The sequence below is a fragment of the Myxocyprinus asiaticus genome, chromosome 21 (assembly GCF_019703515.2).
Source record: "Myxocyprinus asiaticus isolate MX2 ecotype Aquarium Trade chromosome 21, UBuf_Myxa_2, whole genome shotgun sequence".
Taxonomy (NCBI): Eukaryota; Metazoa; Chordata; class Actinopteri; order Cypriniformes; family Catostomidae; genus Myxocyprinus; species Myxocyprinus asiaticus.
This window is the reverse complement of record NC_059364.1, coordinates 34,168,015-34,182,916: the sequence shown is the minus strand read 5'-3', so window position 1 is coordinate 34,182,916 and position 14,902 is coordinate 34,168,015. Positions and strand designations below refer to the sequence as shown.

The following is a 14,902-nucleotide window of genomic DNA, read 5'->3' as shown; positions in this document are numbered from 1 at the left end:
TTTGGCCTTGGCCATCGGGCCAGGCTGGACATTTTTCTAGTGTTGCAGTCACCACTAAATCCATTGATGAAACCTAAAAACAGGCAAGCATTAATGGCTGTGTTATGTTGTCCCGTCTCTGTCTAATTAATGGGGAATGATACAGTGATTCAGTAGTGACTCTGTTCACATTTCTGAATCTCTATTCTTACAAAGCAAACTCAAAAATATTTGGCAGAAGTTGACATTTACATCATAACATCAAAAATGTCCTGCCCACCAAGGGAAGTCACACCAAGACATCGACCATGCTAGTTCAGGTTTGACAATGAATGGTATCTGTTTACAATCAAACCACAAAGGAGTGTACATTTTTTGTGATGTTCTTTTTTTATTTTTTTTTTAATGATTTCATGATGCATTTATGATGACTTATGTGCTGACAATTTAAAAGTAATGATAAAAGGACATTGCGAGCATATTTTTGACAGGTAAATCTCTTTAGAATTTGGCCGCCCTGTCTGCACTATAGCAAACAAAAGTAAAACTTAACATGCAACTTAATTTTTACATAAAATATAGTGGCCCCAAATATTTTTATTTGAACATTTAAACCATACTTAATAATGTAACAAAATATCAAACCAACTGGCATTTATTTTGTGGAAGTATTGCACAAACACTCTTTCCAAGCAAAACATTTCACAAAAAGAAGCTTGTTATGTTTCAAATTCTATAACAATACATATTTTGTTCAAAATTAAGTCAAAACAGTATTTGGACACTTTCTGGTTATCATATTGGTACATGTCCATAGTTAATGTGATGAAGGACACCTGTGGTTACTCTTCTATAGGACACCTGTGTAAACTTGAGGGGAACTGCTTTTATACAGTACTATATACTGTATGTTCAATAAAATGACCTTGTAACTAGTTGGTTTTGAAGGAAAATGTTAAATTTAGTTAAAAGACAAAAGGTCTTGCATCTTTTGTTTGCAGATATCACATGGTTTGATATTTTGTTTCTAATGTAATTGTATTTTTATGTGTGACTTAAATGTCATAATATCTTTTGGGGTCAATTGTATACTCACATGTGCTGTAGTATTAGGACAGTCTGATAGGTGCCGACTCGTAACTAAAGGCCCATTTACCGCATGACATGTCTTGGCTTAGTAATGCAGTTACCGATGATTCATAGACCCAGGATGCACCCTGAATTCTTGGTGGGCTGGTCATTCCCTTGCATTGCAGCTGCACTAAAATAGGAAATTAAATCCACTGCTGTTTGGAGATAGACCTCACACCTTCTGTTTCAGAAGGCCTTTTGATAAGAATACTCAGACTGTTGCCACCCCAATTTTAATTCTTTCTTTTATATCATCACTCATGAGAAAAGAATAAAAATTGGCAAGTCATGTTGTTGTGTACTATATTTGTGTGAACCAGTTAAAAAAAAAAAAAAAGAAAAATAGTGGCCTGAAAGGTAATTTAGAATAGCTTCATTTGCCGACAACCTCCCTGCATCTTTTTGGGAGAGAAGTACAATTTCAGTGGCAAAATCTGAGGCAGTTTATGCATGTTTTCTCATCAGTCTTTTCAAAAAGGTAAAAAAAAAAAAAACGTGTACCATTCCTCTTGATTAGAGCATTTGGATGTGTGAGATTGATTTCCTTCATGTTAATGAAAACGACCCTCTTTCTGATTAAACAGTATTCTGATCAACCCCGGAAATCATGTTAAGATGCAAGAGGGGACGCTGGGATTCTTTATCGCCAGTGACGCCAAAGAGGTGAAAAGGTAATCGCGTCCTCAGTCCATCAAAATACTCATCCTCTTTTGTTTGTCTTCACACTTTTTTGTATTTATTTTTTTTATTTTTATTTACCCTTTAATACAAATCAGAACTGTGAAATGTGAAGGACATGCTAGAAGTTGAATGTTAAATTGTTTACTGTCTTTCTTCAGAGCATTTTTCTACTGCAAAGCTTGTCATGATGACATCGCAGATCCCAAAAGGATTAAAAAGTGTGGCTGCAAAAGAAGTAAGTAAACCAGACCATTCCACCCCTCCTGTGAGCCGAGTCTCAACGGAAAGTGGCCACCAACTCTTTTTGTTTTGAAACATGCCAGATATTGTTTTTTTCTTTTGCTTTGTTTTTTTTTATATAGATCCGAAATTTTTGCATGTTAAACCATTTTTCTTTTTCTTTTTCTTTTTACTAATGAATAAAGTACAAGAATAAAGAGATTTAGAATAGCTTTTTCTGAAAGCAAAATAATATTGTTATAATTTTTGGTAAGCTTACCACTAAGTTTTATGCTTCGATTCTGCATAAAATAAAATGCCACATTAGAGCTGCCTTGAACTTTGCCGTTGTCGTGACACTCGACACGCTCTTTGTTTTTTTGTTCGAAAGCTACTTTCTCAAAAAGTATAAAGGTTACAAAAAACAAAAATTGATTGAACACTTAATGCTGAAGTTATCTAAGAAACTCCAGAAACTGGAGTTTGTATCTTAATTGATTAAGGCTGATTAATTGCAGAAGTTGAATACTTAATGTTAGAGGTTTATTACAAACCCTAACCAGAATATTTGAGAAATGTAAATTCAGCGCTGCCTTGCAACCACTGTAAAAAGACAAATAAATACTAAAATAATAGCAGCTTGAAGCCCCTAGAAATGGTCTCTTTCTTTCTTTTAAACTAACCATATGAATGAATAAGTGGACAGCAATGAACTGTAGAAACTAGTGACTTCATCTTCATCAAAAACAGATAAGCTTTAAAATGGAGGCCTAGAAAAGGAAGGAGAAAGATGACAAGGTGAAAAGAGTTGGACTCTTGAGGAAAGCCAGCTATCAGCATGCTAATGGTAGAGAGAGAAACAGATGTAGAGAGGGAATGACGTGATTAGCGGGGCTGAAGAGAGGGGCTGTCAGCTTGCGGTGGCGTCAGTGGGAGAGAGGTGGTGGTAATGACACCAGTCAGGTGGAAAAACAAAAGGCAAGAGCAGCTTGGCCCACCCTCACCAGACACATTCCACAAACACACTCCTGGCCAGGATCATTTTAACAATCATATCCACCCTGTTTACCTAGAACACCCAACGCTAGTGCTGTTCGGACATGCCACTGTCATGTCCCACTGTCTCAGCTTGGCAAAAACACTTTCTGACAGAAAGTCAGTGAGGTAGAAGAGAGATTAATAGCTCAGAGTGTAGTTCACTGTCAGAGCAGCTCCACCATAGGCCATTATATACTAATGAGAGATGTATAATTTGATATAAATGTAGTTCTTTACACACCTTCTTAAATTATGTATACATGCATCAACACTTTAAATTTAACATCCAAATGTTTGGTGTCATGTGTTAATGTTGGTTTTGTAGAATGAAGCAATATTTATGAATTTATGTTAAGTAGAGCGTACATTAACATTAATGTTGCATTGTTATTATGTGACCTATTTAAGCATTTGTCCAAACCAGTTAGCCACAAGATGAATAATTCAGCTGCAATCCCAATGACCTTTCACTGTGCACTCCTAAACAGCTGCCTTTAACTGGAGCCCCTTCTTTTGATTTATTTTCCACGTTGAATGAATAGTTCACCAAAAAATAAATAAAATAAAAAATAATAATAATTCTGTCATCATTTACTCATTGTCATGTTTTTATTTCATGGAATAAAAAAATGAAATGTTAGGCAGAATGTTAGCCTCAGTCACCATTTGCTTTCATTGTATTGAAAATAGATGCAATGATAGTAAATGGTGACTGAGGCTAACATTCTGCCTAGCATCTCCTTTTGTGTTCCATGGAGGAAAGTCATACAGATTTAGAATGGCATGAGGGTTAGTAAATGATGACGGAGTTATAGCACTTTTAATTTAATTATTTGAAGAAATATAATAACAGTATATACAGATATGTTTGATAAAACACTAAAGTTTGAACTAAAACTTTCTATTGCTTTATACTATTTTGTTGTTACCCCAGTCATATGTTTTTGATCATATATATTCTACAAAATCCTTTTTTTTCTTTCTTTTTTTTTTTCTCAGCAAAAGGCAGGTAGCCATACTGTAAGATAAATGAGGTTTACATTACTGTAATGGAAGTTTGTGTTCTTTTATTTTCACCCTCTTTATGACCATTGACACTTTCTGATGTATTTCCTTCCTTGCTGCCTTGGAAAACCGCCTCTTTATTTAAACCGCTCACTGGTAGTGACATATTGTGAGTAAAAACAGGTTTCCTGTGGCCCAGAGTCTCACTCTGCCAATAGTTCTATATATATCTATATATCTATGTTGCATGTATCAGTCTAGCTGCTGCATCCTCCTACGCCTCTCATCTCTCCACTGTCCTCAGCCCAAAACAATACAGCAGAATTTACTGGCCTGAAATGACCAAAAGCTTCTTTTACAGGCCCGGTCCAGACCGAATTCCCCTCCAAACCAAAGGGGCCACTAAATCTGTAATTGGAAGGAGCTTTAAAGAAATGTTCCAGGTTCAAAATAAGTTAAGCTCAATCTACAGAATTTGTGGCATAATGTTGATTACCACAGAAAATAATTTCGATTTTTAAAAAGTAAAAATCACTGTTACAGTAAGGTGCTTAGAATGGAAGGGAATGGGGCCAGTCCATAAATATTTAAAATTGCCTCAATACGTAAACATTATACATACTAACATGATTTTAGTGTGATAAAATCGCTTACTAACCTTATCTGTGTAAAGTTATATCCAATATTAAAACTTTGTTGTAATGACAATGTAATGCAGGTAAACCCTGTAATCTGGCAAGCACCGTAATGCCTGTAAAACCTGATTTTATCACACTAAAATCATGTTAACACATATAATGTTTACATCTTGTGGCTATACCTTTAAAACAGTTTGTATTTGAATGTTTATAAACTGGCCCCATTCACTTCCATTCATTTTACCTTACCGCAACAGAAGGACGAGTCAAGCGTTTATACCATAAATGCTGTTGATTGACCTTAACTTGTATTTTAACATTTCTTTAGGCTCTTTAACCAATAAAATATTTACTTACAACACCATTTTAATACTTGAAATCAGAGAGTTGTTTTGACTCTGCCAAAACTAAACAAAAACTGAAATAAATGTCATGACAATCTAAAATGTCCAACAAGCCGATTAATATTGCTACTGTTAGTCATGGACTTCGAGAGCGCCAAGGGGGGAAGTTGAATCCACTTGAATCAGTCCACTCACTGTCAGGGGCAGTCTCGCACGCTGCTGTATTTTCAGAGAGCAAAAAGAGTTTTGTGGGAAGTTCTTTACATTTTTAGACTTAACGAGCATCGTCTCCATAACACAATCAAAACAATCTGGTCCCTTTCTTGCCTACAACCGACCCTTTGTCTCCACCGCCCGGCCCCTGCCCAGCATCTCTACACATCTGCGGAATTGAAATGCTCCACCTCTGCATTTCAATTATTTTCAGTAGTTGGGCCCTTTTTACTCACTGCCCTCACAGATAGGTGCATCTCTCAACATTATTGAGTCATGGTGGTATAGACCAAGATGCTGTAAAGAATGTGGCCACTAGATGCCACTGTAGTTCTGTAAATGAGAACGGAACAGAATGTGTAAGCTGAGGTCCTCATAAACCTATTTAGCAAGACTGCTATTAGTGAGGATGCATAGCAGGGTCTTCTCACTCATCACATTGTTTTCCTTATTTAGGTATATTATGCTGGGATGTTGTTTGCTTTATACTGATTTACAAGTAGGGGCGTGTTTGACTGTGTTTCTACCTCAAGTCTAGGAGCTTGTTTGAAGTATTTTGGTTAGTTAGGGCTTCATTGTATTTAAAGTCACTCTTGATTTACAAGGATAGTTCACCCCAAAATTGTCCCAAACCCCTCTGACTTTCTTTCAGGGAACACAAAAGGAGAGGCTCTCAGCTGCTCTGAGAGCCTCAGTCACCATTCAGTTTCATTGTATGGAAAAAGATTCAATGAAAGTAAATGGTACATCTCCTTTTGTTTTACATGAAAGAAAGAAGCCCAGATGGCTTTGAAGCTTAATGATGATAGAATTATAATTATTGTTTGAACTATCCCTTTAATTTTTTTTTTCTTTCTTGTAAGTATCAGCTCATAGTAGGCAAGAATGTATGCTTCTGTAGTATACGTATATGACCAAAAGAGCCCACTAGTCACTAGTAGTGTATTGTGTTGCAGCCTGCTATGAATAGTGTTAAATTGTAGGGCGAGGAAAGACAGTATGGGTGCTGAGAGCATTCTTGCTAAATGTGGTTGTTTTGTTAAAGAGGCTTCAGTAATTAGGCTCTCTGTTTATTCATGTTCAGTCACTCACATCATCATGTTGTCTCATGTCTATACCGCCCTCCATGTCTCACTGACTAACATAACCACATACTATGTGCCCCGATGAATGTCAACCTTCAAACTCTGAAGTGACAGATTTTAGCATGAAATTAAGTATAAACCCCGCTGCTGCATGTTATCGGATTGCCTTAATCTGTTTCAGCCCTGTAAACAGTTGACTGGGCTCCCATCTAAGAGACACGACCATGGTCGCCTCCTTCTGCATGCCTATTCTCCTTAATTTCAGCTATTATGCATGGTTCTATAAGAATAACAGTCCCTGAGGTTATTGCTCTAAAGGCCAAGTCATTTATTGTTTTATCTCCCCAGCATACAACTGAAATTGGCCTCACAATTTCAAGCTCATAACCTCAGATGGAAGTCAGTCCCTGTGGATTGTTTGCTCTTTTGAGAGTGCCAGGCTTGATTATGGTCTGTTACCAAGGTGGCACCAAGAGAATGTGTACCAGGGACTGTTTTTAGTCCGGTTCACAGCAATCAAATGCTGTAGTCTCTCACCACAGGTCCTTTGAGGAAAAAAAAAAAAAAAACGCATACAAATACTCCCATGCACATTGTCCCACACACTGTTAGTTTGAGTCCAAAGTACAAGGCATGTGTTCATGCACACGGGACTGAAGAAATAGCCTTTTGGCATGAGCTCAGTGGTGAGCAGGGTCAAAGGGATAGTTCACCCAAAAAAAAAACAAAAAAAACAAAAACAAAAAAAAATTCATCATTTACTCACCCTCGTGTTGTTCCTAACACATAGGGAGATGTTAGACAGAATGATAACCTCAGTCACCATTCACCTTTGAAAAATATGTTATGAAAGGGAATGGTGACTGAGGCTAACATTCTGCCTAACATCTCCTTTTGTGTTCCACTAAAAAAAGGAAGTCTTACAGGTTTTGAGCGACATAAGGGTGTGTAAAGGATGTCAGAATTTTAATTCCTGAGTTAACTATCCCTTTAAGTTTGACGAATAAAAAAGTACACTACCTTCAGAGCCTGTAGCACGTTGTGATGCTGATAACCTGCTGCTGCATGATGGGTTACAGGTACGTGATCTGCTCTTCTAGACACTGCTCTTCTAGACACTAGAGGATGTTACCAAAACAGGTTTCACTCATTCCTCTCTGCCTGAATATTCCTTGCCCCACTCCCTGATCATATTGTCATATCTGACCTTTTGACCTTTTATGACATGATCAGCCTTAGGGCACGGCTTGACCCCAATGAGATTCCTGCTTTCTGCCGAAACAAGCAAGCAAATGAGCCCTCGATTAGATCTTTTCAGAATCAGATTTCCAATTCATTTACAAATCCGGATCACAATTTACTATGACAATGTAAACAGAAGCAAATTAGAAGCGATGTGAACTACTGAGCGGGAGGGCAGTGCTCCATCTGTGGGTCAAGCCTGTCAGAGCTTGCGGCTAAGGCTTTGCACTTTTTGTTCCTATTTTAAAGAAGTTACCTTCAGACTTCCCTGGTTGAAAAACTCTTTTGATCCTTGCCATTAACCTGCTGCTTTCCTTTCCTCTCATCCAACACATGACTGTAGCCAAGATGTCCGTCTACAAGCGAATGAAACTGGCATGTTGTTTTGATTGCGGGCGCTCTGAGCGTGACCGCTCATGCATGTCAGACAGTGTACATAGTAACATGGACAGTCTTCAGAGGGCCTTCCCACTTTCTTCTGTCTCTGTTCATGATTGCTCAACCAGTTTACGTGCCTGTAAGTTCGATCGCCAACCACATGCCATTTGATGTCCGTGACCTGTGAGTGTGTCTGTGTCGTATTTCATGTGCTGTCTGTTTTCCGTCTGTTTCTTTCCTCCATTATTTCTGTATCTGTGGCTTATTGGTTGGTGTATTGGTATACTAGCACATAGTATTTCTCGTTTGGTGAATTGGTGGTAGTTGAAGTGACGTGGCTTCTCTGTGTTAGTGCTGCAGTAGGTGCAGTAGTGGTGCATGCTGTGTTAGTGGAGCACTTGTGCGGTGCTGGTGACAGTTTCACAGTCACTGTTTTGATGTTTACAATGTTTACATAGCAGGGGTACTGTACTATGTATTATGTGTTTTTAAAAGACACACCTATGGGTTTGTACTTATTATGTTCATTGACACTGATGATGTTTTGACAATGACAGTGTTTTCATATTGATGTGACTTTTGAAGACTCTTCAGGTTAAGGAAAATGCAATCAAATTTCTAACTTCATCCTTTTTTCCCCCAAAAGCACCACCTCAATCACACTGGATACCCTCAATCCTGTGCTCTTTGACAACTCATTGACCCCCTTTTACACCTGACATTGACATGCACTTCATATCCATATAGTATCTGGATATTATTTAGCTGGATTGCGTTTACACCTTGCAGTCAAATGCGTCCCCACTGTGATCGGATAGAGATTAAATCACATTTACCCATGCAAAATGGACAATGCTACTTACATATTACATCAGTGGCTGCGGTAACTGAAAATTATTAGTCTTAAGCAAATTTAAAAAAAACATTGATGGGGCCTGGGTAGCTCAGCGAGTATTGACGATGACTACCACCCCTGGAGTCGCAAGTTCGAATCCAGGGTGTGCTGAGTGACTCCAGCCAGGTCTCCTAAGCAACCAAATTGGCCCGGTTGCTAGGGAGGGTAGAGTCACATGGGGTAACCTCCTCATAGTCGCAATTAGTGGTTCTTGCTCTCAATGTGGGAAAGTTGTGCGTGGATCGCGGAGAGTAGCATGAGCCTCCACATGCTGTGAGTCTCTGCAGTGTCATGCACAGCGAGCCACGTGATAAGATGCGTGGATTGACTGTCTCAGAAGCAGAGGCAAATGAGACTTTGTCCTCCACCATCCAGATTGAGGTGAGTAACTACGCCACCACTAGGACCTACTAAGTAGTGGAAATTGGGCATCCAGAAAAAGGGGATTAAAAAAACAAAACAAAACATTGATGGATAATTCAAACGCTTTCCACCACTTTGTTAATTCAGGGCTTTTCCTGCATTTAATTTTTTTTTGGCGTCCACCTAAGTAAAATTGCAGGCTGCCGCAGCAAATTTTATGATATTCATACCGTGTTTGGCCCTTTAGCACTAAATATGCTACGTGAGTGAGGATTTTAGAGAAACAATATATTCCTAGTGTATACAATGGAATAATAATTTATAGGATACTGTTTATTAAATTGAGTGACAATATCACAAGACGGCAGTGTCTGTTGTGTGTTTCACATTGCGATGGCAGAATAAACACAAAGGCAAGAACCCACAACGCAATGCTTTAACAGATGACTGTAGTACAACCTCATTATATAACTAATTACTTTCGTAGTTGTATCCAGATAACAAAAACGCATTTCCATTTACACCTTCTTTGAATTTGGTCAGAATTCGTCCCTGACCACCTCAAAATATGGTTTCCGTGATCTGATCACAATGCGTCTTAGTTACATTTACACCTTGCATTTAATGTGATCAAGTGCTATCTTATAGCGATCCAATCGACGAAAGCGCATTTTAATGCGTGGTGTAAATGGGGCCATAGTGAAATGTCATACTCTACTTGGGCAAAAGAGAACAGTGATTGGGCAATACAGCCTGTTGTTTTGAATGTGGTCAATTAGAAAAACACAAATTTAACTCTATTCTACTCTACTGGTTAAGATCCCATTTGACTATGTTTGCCCTGCTGAAAAAACAAGATTAACCAGCATGCAATTCCTTTGCCTGGCTAGTCTATGCTTGTTAGTGCTGGCTTGGTGCTGGTCTAGTTGGTGGACCAGCATAACCATGTTGTTCACCAGCAAAACTTGCCTGATGAAGATGGTCAACCTGTAACCAAGAAAGTCTTGCTCGTTACGCTAGTCAAAAGCCTTGTTGGAACAACAGTGTTTTAATTGAGTAAAATTTAACACAGACAGGTATTAGATCTGAGTAAATTAAAAGCAGTCAAACCTATTTTTTTTTTTTTTTTTTTTTTTTTTTTACATTCACATTTAATTAATTCTCCAAATGCTAGATTTTAAATTTAAAGGGATCTTTAGTGAGATTATCTGTTCATAAAGAGTAAGTATATACTGGGAATTTCTGTTCTGCTATTCTTGGACAATCTTTTTTTTTTTTTACAACCACAAGCCATTAATGCCTCAACCACTTCCACCAGCTGAAATAAAACGTCTTCCTTTAGTAAAGTCTACATTTACTGACGAACGTCGGCAATTGAGAAAAAAAAAAAAAAAAAAACACATCAAACTCTCCCCCTTTCCACAGGATATGATCCACCTTGATGATTTTCTCTTAGCCAGCAATCAGGGGAGAAAAAGTCAATGTGCTTTATTTAATGCCTGGTATACCACAGTGGGACTCTCAGGCTCAGTGGTAAAGTTAAGAAAAAATCTCCTGACAAAAACTCCATTGAGATGGCAGAGACTCAGGCTATTGGATGAGGTCAGATGACTGAAGCACTTAGTTGTGTAAAGGACAGGGCCGAACAGGGGTCTTCTCATTAAGCCGTAGCAGATGTGAAATACTAAAGCATCTGTCAGTTAGGAATGGCAGCAGTACGACCTACTATAAAAGCATGGGTCAGTTCAGGCGATCGCATTTCCTCTACAACTGCTTTCCAACCGCTTGCCACATCGGCTTAGATTAGCATCAAAACCCTTGATGAGGATGACTTTGTGTCTTGTGTTTTGGTTTGTGGTAATATCCCTGGATACCAGTTACTGGCCATTACATTGTTACTGATCTCTTCTATTCGCGTCATCCTTCATTGGTTTTCATTGCTGGCTTTTTTCTTAGCTCCAGTTTTTCTGAATTAAGTGCGCTTTCGCTAAGGCTTTGGAGTTCTGACAGCTTCTGCCAGCTGTGGGTTTGTATTGACTCCCTCTCATCAGTTCTGTCTTGGATCTAACTTTACATCTCTATGATGAGAAATTCATGGAGCTCCACCATCTGACTTTGATTTAGCTTAGTCAGTAATGATTTTCCGATGAAACTGTACATAATATAAATGTTCTGAGCGCTTCATCATGTGATTGACCTTGTTCCATAGATTTTAATGTATATGAGTAGTTGACATAAAATAGTTGACATGCCCTGCAGTGTGACACGATAAACTCCATCTAAAACCATTTAAACAGCATTTAAAAAATATAATATTATTATAAGTGCCAGCCGTTTACATTGTTTATTTTACTGTGTATTTACATAGATAATTAATGAGTAATATGAATGAACTGCATGGTATTGCTGTGTAATAATTTTGTAGAGCTGCTTGTACTTCATATTGTTTGTGTTATTACTATAGTAATTAATAATAGTAGCATGCAATATATGTAACACAGACACTGTAAAATAAGGTGTTACCAGTGGTGTAGTCCTACCAAAAAAAGTGGTTTACTATTGCCCAGTCCCTGTTCGTTACTGTAGACTGTGTAATCTGCGTATAGAGAGCTGCGGAACTGCAACTCTGTACATATCATAAATGGTCATTCCTACAATTCAGTGACATTCTAGCTTTGAAACTTTTGAAAATAAAAATATTTTTACAAGTTTCTTAATGTTTCATGATTACAGGGACATATTAGATTGTATTAGTTATACTGGTCAAGTTAAATTACTAAAAAATTCAGATGTTCATCCAGTTAAATGGGCAGGATCAAGGTGGACAATAATAGGGTGGACATCAGTGGATAAATGAGCCACTACATGGTCTGTGATTGATATCTAGAAAACATATTTGTAAATGAATATTTATGATTTTATTTCTGTTAACATAAATACTGTATATTGAACCTTTAAAATTATATTAATTTCCCATAAATCTTCCCATATGAGGGTGGACATGTTATGCTTGACCACATATGACTAACACCACAAAATAAAGGAAAACATAAATAAAACAATAGAGTTATAAACTTTAAATAACTCAAAGTAATTTTGCAGAATGGCTGATGTCCACCTCCAGTGTGTGTGATGTAATTTCATAACATATATCTTCAATGAAGAGTCATGGTATCATGATATAACAGGGTGCGCAATAAATCAAAGGACACACAAAAAACCTCCACTATCAGTGTTAAAATTACACATTTACCACAGTAATGTGTAATGCTATAGAAAGTCTTTATTCTTTTTAACAAGCCTATCAGGTGAAATTAAACAATATAAATACCACACACACTTGTAATGGGCACTTAAATGTCAAAGAATTGTTGGAATGACCCATATTTACAGGTGTTCCCGTGCGAGAAGCTGCTTAACACTGAAAAACAGCATGGACGTACGCAAAAACGTGTTTGGTGTGAACGTCCCCTACTAAACTTAAAATGAAAAATGCTTTAATACAACGACCAGGAAGAAAAGAGAAAGGGAGAGAAAAGGCTTAACATGAAAATAGTGTATTTCTCATTGGATTAGTGTCATTGTTTTGGCAGTAAATAGTGTTTATCATAAGGGAAATGTCAGAAAATCACGTTAAGTGTTTTAACTAACTGTACTTTTATTTTGAATTAATGCAGTAATGCAGTTTTTCTTACCTCTCTCTCTCTCTTTCTTCCAGAACGAGCTCTAACATATGCAATAAAATGTAATGGCATGTCATGAATAGGTGCGTTTACTGGTGTTTTAAAATCCCAATGGTGGGAAACAATTAACATGCACTCGAATGCTATATGGTTTTGATAAAATGATCTTGCATCTGACAAACAATACAACAGAAGACATCCACTGATTGTCACTGATCTTTCCCCCAGCCATTTCTGTCAAGTGTAGCATCCATGTAAAGCAACATCCAATATCTCACACAACTCACACGAAAGGTGTGTGTGTTTCTGGTCCATTTCTCTCGATTTGTAAAACATTCTCAGCAGTTTAGGTGTGTGACGCTAAAATATGGGACAAACAGCATCGCGTATGGATTTCATACGGAATGCAATTTTTTCCCTTAATTACGGGACGATTCCTTATTTTACAGCACGTTTGGCATATTTCGTTAATTAATTTTACCTGATACTACTTCAGTGTGAGGGTGACTCTCTCTCTCTCTCTCTCTCTCTCTCTCTCTCTCTCTCTCCACTCACTGTCATAAATTCCCTCTGTCGATGATGGCGGTGACAACGGATGTCAAGGGTGTGGAATGGTAGAATTCAAGTGATAATGCACCAATTACAATAACGAATCTCCAGTTTCACAAAACAGCATCCAATACAGTTAAAGGGAAACTAACACAACAGTAGATTATGGACTTCTGAAGCAGCAAACAAGGGGGTATACTAAGAGTATACGCAAATACTGATCCTAAGGAAACGTTATACGCAAACAGCCCTAGGAAAAAAGTAAGTATACGGAGTACACATGAGGATGGCCCCGACTACACCACTGGATGTTACTATGCAGCCTTTTGACCTTATTAATTGAAATATTACATGGAATATACTGTACATATGTACTTTCAAAGATCACACCGCATGACAATTAAAATGAATTAATGAAGGGAAAAAGGCAAATAAAAATGGCAAAATGGTGACCAGTTACAATATATTACACTTTCCCTTACATATTGTTTGTCAGTTAAAAAAAAAAAAGCCCATGGGTATGCTATATGTCAGCTACCCATATGCTAACCAACCCCAAGCATATATGGTCCAGCATAAGTTTGTCAATTTGAGTTCAATACCCTCAGCTCCTGTTTAAATAAGAGCAACAATAGCACTCCCCAGTAAACCGTCGATTGTATGTTCCAACCCCTCTGCACCCCACATGGGTTTAGAAAGCTCATATATCACAGTATCCCTGCACTAAGCATGATATGGTAGAGTTATACCTCCGCATTAAAGAGCCCAGTTATTGCTGAAATAAATACTACTCCCCTGGATGCAGTAATTCTGCTGAATGCATGAAACGCGTGGCAGTAAATGCGCTCTGTCTTACACAAGTAATGTTCCCTGATCGGCGCTTTCTCAAACAGCCCTTTTGAACTTTTTGTTCTGATTCTGTGCATGTGACACTCGGGATGGTAACACTTCTCTCTGCCAAAGCCAGACAAAGAAATTTTATTATGAAAATGAGATGTCTAAGAAGTAGACATTATGTCTCTTTTGCTTTTGGCTACACTCAAAGCCCAAAGAGCAGTTGACAAGAGTAGGGAGCAATGCAGCACTCATTATAGCTCTGGTTCACTGCATACTATTAAGAAGAGTTTGTTATCGTTGCAAGTGCTGGCTTTAGGGAGCAAATATCCTGAACAAGTGAGTTAGCTGCCTCCGCTCTAAGTTAAAATGACAATAAAAGTCCCTGTGGTCCACCTGCCGAGACTTTTTCCCTCATTACACAAGCTTTAAAGGCTCTCAAGGTGCTGAGCATCGCAAAGGGTATTAATTCCTGTTTTGAACTTATGAGCCTTCACAAGGAAGCTTTCAGCAGGGCAATCCCAGACTAAGCCTGTTTTGTAAACAACAATCACCCACCGCACTGAGAGAGGAAGAGAGAGATAGAGAGGTTGTGGCTTTTTTGAGTCTTCATGGTATTTTTTCA

At 38.0% G+C, this 14,902-nt stretch overlaps 1 protein-coding gene across 6 annotated transcripts in view; it reads left to right on the top strand.

Moving 5' to 3' along the window:
* The window catches only part of LOC127412089 (calcium-activated potassium channel subunit alpha-1-like), a 307,683-nt gene that overhangs the window by 242,019 nt on the left and 50,762 nt on the right, over window positions 1–14,902 (top strand). For 4 of the 6 annotated variants that reach the window (XM_051648145.1, XM_051648144.1, XM_051648147.1 and 1 more), the window contains exons 17-18: window positions 1,695–1,781; window positions 1,950–2,026. In XM_051648145.1, the coding sequence (XP_051504105.1) occupies window positions 1,695–1,781; window positions 1,950–2,026 (164 nt within the window). Of the gene's footprint in view, window positions 1–1,694; window positions 1,782–1,949; window positions 2,027–6,657; window positions 6,667–7,918; window positions 8,093–8,538; window positions 8,548–14,902 lie in introns of all 6 variants that reach the window. The other 2 variants (XM_051648148.1, XM_051648149.1) reach the window with 2 other exon arrangements.